General features: G+C 48.7%; 1 protein-coding gene and 1 long non-coding RNA gene across 3 annotated transcripts; one reads left to right on the top strand and one right to left on the bottom strand.

Annotated features, from left to right (window-relative positions):
- Positions 1–4,278: 4,278 nt before the first annotated feature.
- LOC120387385 lies at positions 4,279–7,401 on the bottom strand. Of its 2 annotated transcripts, XR_005590143.1 has the most exons (3): positions 6,935–7,401; positions 6,421–6,468; positions 4,279–4,769 (listed from the first exon to the last, which is right to left on the bottom strand). It is a non-coding gene; the product is annotated as an uncharacterized LOC120387385 (long non-coding RNA). The 2 variants fall into 2 exon arrangements; XR_005590142.1 differs by lacking the exon at positions 6,421–6,468.
- An 88-nt stretch (positions 7,402–7,489) lies between these two features.
- LOC120387383 (C-C motif chemokine 4-like) lies at positions 7,490–9,558 on the top strand. Its single transcript, XM_039508068.1, has 3 exons — positions 7,490–7,704; positions 7,866–7,980; positions 9,045–9,558. The coding sequence occupies exons 1-3, from the start codon at positions 7,593–7,595 to the stop codon at positions 9,124–9,126; spliced, it is 309 nt and encodes a 102-aa protein (XP_039364002.1). The 5' UTR covers positions 7,490–7,592; the 3' UTR covers positions 9,127–9,558.
- The last annotated feature ends 2,755 nt before the right edge of the window (positions 9,559–12,313 follow it).

Genomic DNA, 12,313 nt, shown 5'->3' with positions numbered 1-12,313 from the left:
CATGGTCAGTGATAGCAAAGCACTGGGATATCGCAGGTGTCAGCATGGGTACCAGACCATTGCTAGCAGGAGGCTCCAGCCAACGTCAGACTCTGCCGTCGCCGGGTGGGAACCCGCATTTCCTGCTCTGTCACACCCTGAAAGGATCCGAGGGACCCAGAGGGTAGACACACCTCACCACATCCTGCTCAGCTGTGAGACAGTTCTGGTGCCTGAGATGAGTCCTCGAGCTGGAACCTGACAAAGTATGAAACCTGAAATCTGGGTGAGAAACAGCCTGGAGCTTCCCAGCATTAACCAAACTCAAACTCCTGGTTCAAGACAGACCACGGGGCTGCCAAGCATCTCACAGAGCATGTCCCTCGACCTCTGAGCCTCGCATAACCCAAGCCCTTTCGCATCACTGAGGCCAAGCTAGCTAGTCCATACCCACTGCCTGGGACAGGAATGGGCCTGAAATACCAACCAACAAGCCAAGCCCACCCCTGGCCAAGTGAAGCAAAAATGGCTGGCCAATCATAGGAGAACAACAGAAGCCCCTTGCCCCCTGGTAAGGTGCCCACCTCGGTGACCGGCCTGCTCGCCCAACCCTAGACCCAGCCCTGGGTGGAGTCATAAGGAAGGATAGAAAACGTATGGGAACAAATCTCTCAGCCCTGCTGTAGTGCAGAGGAATAGGGTAGTGTCCCTTTAAATAGTGTGTGAGCCCCGTGGTGGTGCACACTGTGCTCTGTGTTTTAGAAGCTGCCTCAGCCTAGCCAGGGCCTGGTGTGTCTGATGGCCATTTGGGACCCAGTGATGCCGGTGTGGTTTGTTCACATTATTTGTGTGTAAAGAGCAAAAGACACAACCTGTCCCCCCGGAGACACCTCTTCCCCACCATGCCAACTATACATTCCTGTGAGCACAACCAATAATACCACAACACACCCTATTTTAAGGGACTAACACTCAACCCCCTCCCCTTAAATCCTGATAGAATCATAGAATCTCAGGGCTGGAAGGGACCTCAGGAGGTATCTAGTCCAACCCCCTGCTCACAGCAGGACAAATCCCCATCTAAATCATCCCAGCCAGGGCTTTGTCAAGCCGAGCCAATCGCACAGTCTCTACGCAAAAGAATAAATGGACACAAATCTGACATCAGGAATCATAACGTTCAAAAACCAGTGGGAGAACACTTCAACCTGCCTGGTCACTCAATAACAGACCTGAGGGTGGCTATTTTGCAACAGAAAAGCTTCAGAAACAGACTCCAAGGAGAAACTGCTGAACTTGAGTTGATATGCAAACTAGATACAATCAACTTAGGCTTGAATAGAGACTGGGACTGGCTGAGTGATTACAAACATTGAATCTATCTCCCCATGAAAGTATTCTCACAGTTCTTATCAAACCGTCTGTACTGGGCTATCTTGATTATCACTTCAAAAGTTTTTTCTCTTACTTAATTGGCCTCTCAGAGTTGGTAAAACAACTCCCACCTTTTCATGCTCTCTGTATGTGTATATATATCTCCTCAATATATGTTCCAGTCTATGCATCCTAAGAAGTGGGCTGTAGCCCACGAAAGCTTATGCTCAAATAAATGTGTTAGTCTCTAAGGTGCCACAAGGACTCCTGTTCTTTTTGTGGATACAGACTAACACTGCTGCTGCTCTGAAACCTGTCAGGAAGGAGATTCCACCACCTCCCTAGGTGACCCATTCCAGGGCTTCACCAGCCTCCTAGTGAAACAGTGTTTCCTAATTCCAACCTAGACCCCCCCCCACTGCAACTTGAGACCATTGCTCCTTGTTCTGTCACTGCCACCACTGAGAACAGCCGAGCTCCATCCTCTTTGGAACCCCCTTCAGGTAGTTGAAGGCTGCTATTAAATCCCCCCTCACTCTGCTCTTCTGCAGACTAAACAAGCCCAGTTCTCTCAGCCTCTCCTCGTAAATCATGTACCCCAGTCCCCCAATCATTTTTGTTGCCCTCCGCTGGACTCTCCCCAGTTTGTCCATATCCTCAATACACACTTGCCCTTTTAAATAATTTCTCACTTTTCCTTTAGATTCTCCCATCCCCCCAAACATCCTTGCCTCAGTGATAAAGTTATAAAGTGCCCCTTCAACCCAGGAATAAGAGACGGTTAAGAGGAGACTTGATCCCAGCTTATAAATACGACATGGGGAGAAGACTGCAAGGACAGGAGGAGAATTCAAAACAAGCTTGACAATTTCAGAGCAGCTCTCCAGTCTAACCAAATGAAATCCAGCAAAGGCAAATGCAAAGTGCTACACTTAGGAAGGAAAAAAGCAAATGCACTGCTACAAAATGGGGACTAACTGGCTAGGCGGGAGCCCTGCTGAAAAGGATCCGGAGGTGCTAGCGGGTCACAAATTGAATATGAGCCAACAAAGTGATGCTGTTGTGAAAAGGCAAATATTCTGGGGTGTATTAACAGGAGTGTCGTACCTAAGGCACGGGAGGTAATTGTCCCACTCTGCTTGGCCCTGCGGGAGCACTGGGTCCAGGTCTGGGCACTGCACTTTAGGAAAGATGTGGACAAATTGGAGAGAGTCCAGAGCAGAACAACACAAATAATAAAAGGTTTAGAAACCTGCCCTATGAGGAAAGGTTAAAAAACCCTGGGTGTGTTTAGTCTCACAAAAAGAAGCCTGAGAGGGGATCTGGTAACAGCCTTCAGATATGTTTAGGGCTGTTCTAAAGAGGACAGTGATCAATTATTCTCCATAATAATAAATAGAGATATACCAATCTCCTAGAACTGGAAGGGACCTTGAAAGGTCATTGAGTCCAGCCCCCTGCCTTCACTAGCAGGACCAATTTTTTGCTCAGATTCCTAAGCGGCCCCCTCAAGAATTGAACTCATAACCCTGGGTTAAGCAGGCCAATGCTCAAAGCACTGAGCTATCCCTCCCCCCTTCTCTACCATGTCCATAGAAGGTAGCACAAGCAGTAATGGGCTTAATCAGCAGCAAGGGAGATTTGGGTTAGATATTGGGGGGGGGGGAATCCTTTCTAACTCTCAGGATGGTTAAGCTCTGGAACAGGCTTCCAAGGGAGGTCGTAGAATCCCCGTCACTGGAGGCTTTTAAGAACCGGCTGCACAAACAGCTGTCAGGGATGGTCTGGGGATACATAGTCCTAGGTGACCTCTTGAGGTGCCTTCCAGACTTATAATTCTATTATTCTATTCCTGGCTTGGCCAGATCCCTTCTGGGTGACCTTGAGCTAGTCACTTCATCGCCCTGTGCCTCAGTTTCCCCAGACAACGATACTTATTTCCTTTGTAAAGCACGCTGAGTGCTATAGAAGAGCGGAGAATCATTATTAATAATGATACACGATGAGGCCCAGAGGCAACAGCTACACCTAGAAGAATGATTTTGAGTCTCACTGTGTCTATACTACAAGCACTACCAGGGCCCAGTTGCAGCGCTGCAACTATGCCGCTGGAACACTGTAGTGTAGATGCTTCCTACATCAGCTGAAGGTTTTGTTCTGCCAGTGTAGTTCATTTACCTCTCCAAGAGGCGGTAACAGGTTGATGGAAGAATTTTTCTATCCACCTAGCTGCGTCTACAGTAGGGGTTAGGTCGACCTAACTATGGCAGTCAGGGTGTGACATTTTTCACAGCCCTGAGCAACGTAGCTAGGTTGATCTAATTTTTAAGGGTAGACCAGGCCTCAGAGGGGTACAGGAAGGGTACCAACTTTATTGGTGATATGCTCAGATTCTAAAGAGAACTGCACCGTAGTTGACAATAAGCATTTCTCCATGCGCTAACTGTTTTATATTGATACATACAATTAGGCAAAACCATCTGCAATATCACTAATAATGTCACATCCTTTTTGAAAGGAAAGAAAAAGAAATCGGATCAAATTCATTTGTAATATGGATTGCATTCCCCACTCCTCTACTAAATATTTCAGAACCTGATTGTTCAGGGTTGAACTGCATTATTCAAGCTGTTTTACGATATAGCTAACATGGATACCATACTGTAAGGATTGTCACCATCTTCCGGTTTCTCCCTGGGTCATACGCTATGGTCAAAGGCTCTATAAGGTCCCTGTTGAATAAACCTGTCATCTAGCCTGTGTTTAATCACCGTATTGTATTTCTGCAGCTACAACTTTTTTCTTTGTAGCCTTGGTGCTGCTCCAGCAAGGAGTTTTGTTATGATTGTCTGCAAAGAGGTCGGGTTTCTCCCAGGCACATATGGGCTGTAAGCGTAACCCATAGCTGGACAATGGGCAGAGCTCTCCTTTTTAAGCTGGCAAAATTTATTTCCTTGGATGTATGGAATCCTCAAGTCCTCATTTAGATGCATCCACTTCTTCATTTGTACCATCGTTTGCAAACGAGCTTCCACTGGAGATGAGATGGTTCACACTGGTGAAGACAGAATCTCACTGGGCATCCCAGTGGAACACTGAGTCTTTCTCTAGGCGATCTTCTAGTCATGCCAAGACTTCTGCAAGGCCTGGTATAAACCTGGCAAGGTAAATCCCCATCCCGATGGCTTCTCCAGCTCAGCATCATTCTTTAGTGACCTCATTTCAGCAACTGCTGCTCCTTTTGCAGGCTTGAGCTTTATATTGTCAGCTGAGGGGGCGTGACCAAAATCTTTTGTTTTGATTGGTCTAACATTGTCTTTGTCCAGATTGAATTTGGTCCCTTTCCCCCCAGCTCCTTGGAGTATGGCTTGTAGATTGCAGCTACCAGCAAGGAACATGATGCCAAACACCAATGTCTGAAGTTATAACAATAAATAGGAAACAAACAAACAAAAGTCAGACATTTTTAAATCAGCAGATCCAGATAACTTTCATTCAAGAGTTGTAAAAGAGCTGGCCAAGGAGCTCACTGTACTGTTAATATTGATTTTTAGTAAGTCTTGGAGCACTGAGGAAGGTCCAGAAGACTGGAAGAAAGCTAATGTTGTGCCAATTTTTAAAAAGCGTAAACCGGCATAGGTGCTGGAACTCGGAGTGCTGGGGGTGGTTTCCATTATATACAGCAAAGAGTCCTGTGGCACCTTATAGACTAACAGACGTATTGGAGCATGAGCTTTCGTGGGTGAATACCCACTTCGTCGTATGCATGTGATGCATTATATACAGGATATACAGCTTGGTTCAATGGCTCTCAGCACCCCCACTATACAAATTGTTCCAGCTCCTCTTTAAACAGGATGACTTGGTTAATTATAGACCTGGCATTGATCCCGAGCAAGATAATGGAGTGACTGATATAGGACTCTGTTAATAAAGAACTAAAGGAGGGTGATATAAGTAATGCAAATCAACATGGATTTAAGGAAAATAGATGCTGTTGAACTAATTTGAGATTTTTTTTGATGCGATTAGAAGTTTGGTAGATAAAGGTAAGAGTGTTGACATAATATACTTAGACTTCTGTCAGGCATTTGACTTGGTACCACATGGCATTTTGATTAAAAAATTAGAATATAAAATTACCATGGCACACAGTAAATGGAATAAAATCTGGCTAACTGATGGGGCTCAAAATGAAAGGGTCAAACAGGCCTGTTTCCAGTGGGGCCCCGCAGGGATCAGTTCTTGGCCCTGTGCGATTTAACATTTTTATCAGTGACCTGGAGGAAAACATAAAATCATCACTGAAAGTGTGCAGATGACACAAAAGTTGGGGGAGGGGTAAATAATGAAGAAGACAGGCCACTGATTCAGAGCGACCTGGATCGCTTGCTAAGTTGGGCGCAAGCAAACAACGTGTGTTTTAATATGGCAAATGTAAATGTGCACACTAGGAACACAGAATGCAGGGCCTCCTTACAGCGTGTCCAGTTCTGGGGCCCACAATTCAAGAAGGATGCTGATAAATTGCAGAGGGTTCAGAGAAGAGCCACGAGAATGATTAAAGGATTAGAAAATCTGCCTGATAGTGAGAGACTCAAGGAGTTCAACCTCTTCACTTTAACAAAAAGAGCAGGCTAAGGGGTGACCTGATCACAGTCTGTAAGGACCTACTTGGGGAACCAGTATTGAATAATGGGCTCTTCTATCCAGCAGAGAGAGGTCTAACACCATCCAATGGCTGGAAGTTGAAGCTAGACATATTCCAACTGGAAATAAGGTGCAAATTTTTAATGATAAGAGGAATTAATCCTTAGAACAATTGACCAAGGGTCATGGTGGACTCTCCATCACTGACAATTTTTAAATCGTGATGGGATGATTTTCTATAAGCTCTGCTCCAGGAATTATTTAGGGGCAGGTCTCTGGCCTGTGCCATACAAGAGGTCAGACTAGATGATCACAATGGCCTCTTCTAGCCTTGGAGTCTATGAGTCTGGAAGGGATCTAACCCCTCCTGCTTCAAGGCACAAACCAATCTGTCGCTGGGGGCAGATTATCCCTTACCTTACACTGTGGATTTCTTGCACCTCCTGAAGCAGCTGGTACTGGCCACTGTTGAAGACAGGAGATTGGACCGATCTGATTGATATATTAGGAACACAGGAATTGCTCTATCAGATCAGATCATAGTTCAGTGTTCCTAATATATCATCTGCCGCAGCTGCAGCCCCACGAAGCCTGGCATAGGTGTCACCAGTTTCTTCTTGGGTGGAATGAACACCCATTGGAATGGATACCAAAGGGCAGGGGGGTGAATCTGTCTCTCCCTCCTAGGGTATTAAATGTGGTACCATTTAAGCTTTCTCACCTGTGTGACAGCTGCCATCTTCAACACAGCGAGGGCTGACCTGGGGACCGCCAGAGCTAAAAGCACATTCTGCAACAGCTTGAGCTAATAACTCCGCACACGGTAATGGTGTATGTGTGTGTGTGTGTGTATCAAAACTCCTACCCTCTGCAGACTGGCAGACAGGGACCTGTAACACATACTCCCTGGTGGATTAACGTCTGATGTTACCTGCCAACACCCCGATCTTCCATCCGGGACGAAATCCTGCTTGCATGACTCCAGTGACTAAAGGCACTGAATCAAAGCAAAGCCATTGAGTGTCAGATGAAGAATAAAACCCCATCCACGGTTGTGTTCAGGCAGCTTGGCAAAGTGGCCCTAAATCCTGAGAAGCCAGCTCTGGCAGGATCGTCCTAGGGCAGAGGGATCTGCAGATGGCGCACCACCAGTGTGGTAGCTCCGACGGCACCTCTTCCCGCACCCGGTCTTAATCTCTTATTCATATGAAAGCCTGGCTCACGAGAGAAGCAGTATAGCCCAGCTGCCTCCTATTTTTCCAGACTTGCACAACTTGCATGTGGAGGGAAAAGTCCATCTCTTTGTTCCAATGGATAAATCTCCCTCCCGCTCCCCGAGCTCCATGTGACTTACAGGCACCGTTCTGTTTTTCTTGCAGCCTGATGGTATGAAATAAACGTGCTGAGTAAGATCTTGGCATGCTCAGCCCTTAACTTCTTATTAATTCCTGAGCGTTGGCTCCCATCTGCACTGCTCACGCTGTGACATCCGGTCTGGAAATTCCACTCTGCTCCCCTTTGTCTCTCTGCCTCTGGAATTCTCTATAAAAGGAGAGGAGACTCTAGCTGCTCAGTGTCCCAGCTGGTGCATGCAGCAGTCCCTGGTCTGGCTCCGCTCATCCTCTCTGCACAGCAACATGAAGGTCTCCGTCGCCGTTCTCCTCATCGCTGCCTTCTGCATCCTGGCCTTCTCTGCCCCACGTGAGTCCAGCGTCTCTCTCTGAAATTGTCCATTTCTGAAGGAAACCTCTTTATTGCTCTTTGGATGGGGGCGGGGAGGGAACCCTTCCCCTGATAACGTGTGTTATTTTCCCTTGCATGGAATTCCAGGCGCACTCACGCTGTCTGTTTCCATCTTTCAGTGGGATCGGACATGCCCATCTCCTGCTGCTTCTCCCACACGCCCCGCCAGATCCCACGCAGCATGGTGGTGGATTACTATGACACCAGCAGCAAGTGCTCCTTACCCGCTGTAGTGTAAGTGCAAACTCCTCACGCTGGAGCCAGGCAGTGAGCGGAGACAGCTCCCATTCCAATGCATGCTGGTGTCGCAAGCGTTGCGGCGCATTCATGCACTGCAATGGAACAGTTTGCTCTACGTCCGCGGTTCTCAAAGGGTGGGTCGGGACCCCAAAGTGGGTTGTGATCCTGTTTTAATGGGTTTCGGAGTAGCAGCCGTGTTAGTCTGTAGCCGCAAAAAGAATAGGAGTCCTTGTGGCAGTGGGGCTCGGGCTTTGGCGGGACTAGGGCGGGCTCAGGCTTCGGTCCCCCTGGGTTGTGTAGGAATGTTTGCTGTCAGAGGGGGGTCGCAGTGCAGTGAAGTCTGAGAACCCTGCTCTTCGTCTACACGGCAGTGAAACAGCCGCGGCAGCTGACTCGGGTTTGCGGGGCTCAGCTGCGGGGCTGTCAGATTGCGGTGTAGACATTCGGGCTCGGGGTAGAGCCCCAGCTCGGGGATTCTGCGAGGCGGGAGGATCCCTGAGCCTGGGCTCCGGCCCAAGCCTGAATGTCTACACCGCAATGTTTAGCCCCACAACCTGAGCCCGGGGCAGCTGACGCTCTTATTCCAATGTAGACGTACCCCTGGTGTCTGGCTGCTGCTTCTGGTTCCTAGCATGACGCAAATCCAGGTGTAAAGGCCTGAGGTCGGTGACTAGAGAGCCCACTGCACCAGCACAGACTCAGAGCCAAGTATTCACAGCCGGGGAAGAAGCCACCAGCAGGGATTCCCCCATAGCTCCTCTAGGGTCCAGGGGTGGGACCTACTCACCCGTGGGGATAATGGAGTGTGGGGGCAGGGCAGGAAGTGAGGCTGGGGGATGGCAGACCACAGGAGGGCTTTAATATGTAGAACAGGCAGCTGAATGGGAGGAGGGGCAGGCCAGGTGTCTCAGACCAGCATCAGGTTCTGGTGGAGGATCCGTCAGGGACAGGGCCGAACTGACTGGCTGTAGTGGGATCTGGAAGTGGGGCACCCCAGGACGGTGGGGGAGAGACACAACGTTCCTCTCACTCTAACCCGTCTCCTTCCTGTCCCACAGGTTTATTACGAAGAAAGGCCGGGCCGTCTGTGCCAACCCCAGCAACTCCTGGGTCCAAGCCTATGTGACCACCTGGAGCTGAACTGAGCGGAGTGGGGGACGGAGAATTATTTCTATTTATTATGTGTATTACGGTAGCACCTCGCAGCCCCATTGTGCCAGGTGCTGTCACATGGGACGAACAGGCGATTCCTAAGCCCAAGCGCTGGCCATCTAAGGACAGAGTTCAAAGGGCACCGGAAGGACCTCACCTCACTTCTGAGGTGCTGCTACCAACCCACTTTTCAAAGAACTGACAAACGCTGGACTTTTAACATATCATGCGACGCTATTTAAGACATGCAGATGGGACCCCATTTTTTGTATTGCTAATTCTATTATTTATGGCATGTGTGCAGATGGGTCACATGACTCCCCGTGCATCGCAGTGACCGGCACAAAAACACCCCAAATGTGTTGGGTTCTTTGTGCTGTAATATTAGGCGATGACCAGGGATTGGGTAAAGTGAGGATTCTGGAAAATAAAATGTTTTGTAGAAAAACACCCTGTTTTTTGCCTGAATGTAATTCCTGACTGGAAGGATCTCCAGGCCCAGAAACATCATCTGACCACTGTGCCTGCCTGTCTCACTAGGAGTGGATCTGGAACAAACCCTACCAGCTCAGCACCACCAGAGTCTGGGGAAAATTTGGCCCCATTTGCAGTTCACAGCTCAGATCCATCCCTCACACACATCTAGGCCCAGAGCATCTATCCCTGCGTGCCCCGTCTACAGTACACACACCCAGCTGCCCATTACGTACATGCAAGAATAGTTCCCACCTTAAAGTGGGAGGACAAAGGGTTAAATCTCTTCCTCTGAGCTGAGGACAGCACCAGGTTTGCAGAAATTGCAATGAGGGGATGAGCTCAGCTGGGTGAGGGGAGGAGAGTGTGGTGGTGGGGGCAGGAGAGGAGTCTGGAGTTGGGGAAGACCTGTTTGTGTGTGTGTGTGTGTGTGTGTGTGTGTGTGTGTGTGTGTAGGGAATCTCCCTGGGAGCAGGGGTGTGTGTGTGTGTGTGTAGGGAATCTCCCTGGGAGCAGGGGTGTGTGTGTGTGTGTGTGGGGAATCTCCCTGGGAGCAGGGGTGTGTGTGTGTAGGGAATCTCCCTTGGAGCAGGGGTGTGTGTGTGTGTGCGAGTAGGGAATCTCCCTGGGAGCAGGGGAGTTACCCAGCCTGCCCAGTGGAGACACAGCCACTGCCCCAAGGCACTGAAGTGAGTATTCCCCCTTCCTGTAGAGACATTGTCCCTTGCCCTGAGTGCTCTTTGCAGAGCCCTGCAGCTGGCTAGGAGCCGGTTTGTTTAAATGCCCTGGAGAAGGAGGCTTGTTGTTCTGCTTGCCACTTCTATCAGCTGTGGCCTGTTGTTTCTGGGCACAGAGCCAGCACGTCTACGCACATATCCACACTGCATGGATCCACTCAGCCCTGCATGCGCCTTAATGTGTCGGACACAGCTCACCCCTCCCTTGCGGTCCCTCGCTGTGCACACCGGGTGGAGAGACACAGCTCACCCCCTCCTGCAGAGCAGCTGAGATGAGGGAGCGTTGTCTAGGGATGGGGGATGGATGCTGGAGGCAGGCAACCTTGGCTCTATTTCTGACCAGTTCATCTTGGGTATGGTGTCAAGAATAAATGGACACAAATCGGACATCAGGAACAGTAACATACAAAAGCCAGCAGGAGAATACTTCAGTCTCCCTGGACATTCTGTAACAGAGTGAAAAGTAGCCATACTTCAAAAACAGACTTCAAAGAGAAACTGCAGAACTACAATTCATTTTCAAATTTAACACCATTCATTTGGACTTGAATTGGCCTCTTCTGGAATTGACACCTCCTCATCAGTTATTGGGAATGGACCACATCCACCCTGATTGAATTGGCCCTGTCAGCACTGGTTCTTCACTTGTGAGATAACTCCCTTCTGTTCGTGTGTCATTATATAATGCCTGCATCTGTAACTTTCACTCCATGCATCTGAAGAAGTGGGCTTTTTACCCAGGAAAGCTTATACCCAAATAAATCTGTTAGTCTTTAAGGTGCCACCGGACTCCTTGTTGTCATCTTGGGCATGTCACTTCCCTGCTCTCTGCCTCGGTTTCCCTATCTCTAAAATGGGGGGGATGATGCCCACCCTTGTAAAATGCTTTGAAAGTGATAAAATTACATCAGCCCCCGAGAGCAACACACACTAACAACTCCCGGCACATACTTATCTGATACTCACCCTTCACTGACTCACCCTTGCACTGACACACTGATTGCACTTGCTTTGACTCCACTCTTAATCCAGAGTGACACTCCATTTACTGATTTATTCCACCCTGTACTCATGTGACCATGACCTCACCATGATTCTTGAAGAAGGGGCTTACTCCACACTCACCTCCAATCACTCCATCGCTTTCTCTCGCCACCCTGAATCCACATCCACTTCCTCCACATTTACACCAATTTCGCTTCCTCCAAACCTCTACAACCCCTCATTGCCTAAAGTTCACGGGTGAAATAATATACAGACGAGATTTTTACTACTACTAAGAAACGTCTTGCATCCTAACAGCAGAAATAACTCCTGTAAAGCCATTCAAAAACAGAATTCCGTGAAAAGCAACTGTTCCCAAGGGGATAACCTGAATCGAGTGAAAGAACCACATGAGGCAAAACAGGCCAGATTCTACTGTCACTCACACTAGTGTAAATCTGGAGTAACTCCACTGACCTCACTGGAGTTACGCTGGATTTGTACCTGTGGAAATGAAAGCAGAATTAGGCCTCGTGTATTTCAATAAGATCTTCATTTGACAGAAGGCAAAGGTCACTGTTCAAGATAACAGGGGGTTCGTTTTACTTCTGGGGTTCGGGTAGAAAGGCTGACATGTGAGCGGCACGCAGGCTTATTGTCTGATGAAAGGTCAAACAAGGCCTGATCCTATATGAATGTGTCAATGGGGGTGTCACAGCGGTACCTGCCCCGTAGCACCTGCTGCTGGCCAGGAACGGCACTGCAGGTGCTCCATGGCTTCATTTCTCCTCCCTGGTATTTTCTGTCTCTCCCAGCCATTCACGTGGCTCAGGGCTCTCGCCGAGTCACTGGCTGAAACGTAACCCCCTCCAGGGTGAAAACAGTCCAAAGAAACAAAAGTTTCTTCTCTCCCTGTTAGGTGCCCGTCCAGGCTCAGCTGCCAGGCCCTTCTGGGCTACCTTTAGGACAGAGCCCTGGCT

The sequence above is a fragment of the Mauremys reevesii genome, linkage group 20 (assembly GCF_016161935.1).
Source record: "Mauremys reevesii isolate NIE-2019 linkage group 20, ASM1616193v1, whole genome shotgun sequence".
Taxonomy (NCBI): Eukaryota; Metazoa; Chordata; order Testudines; family Geoemydidae; genus Mauremys; species Mauremys reevesii.
Note: the sequence above shows the minus strand (reverse complement) of the source record. Positions and strands in the feature narration are given on the sequence as shown.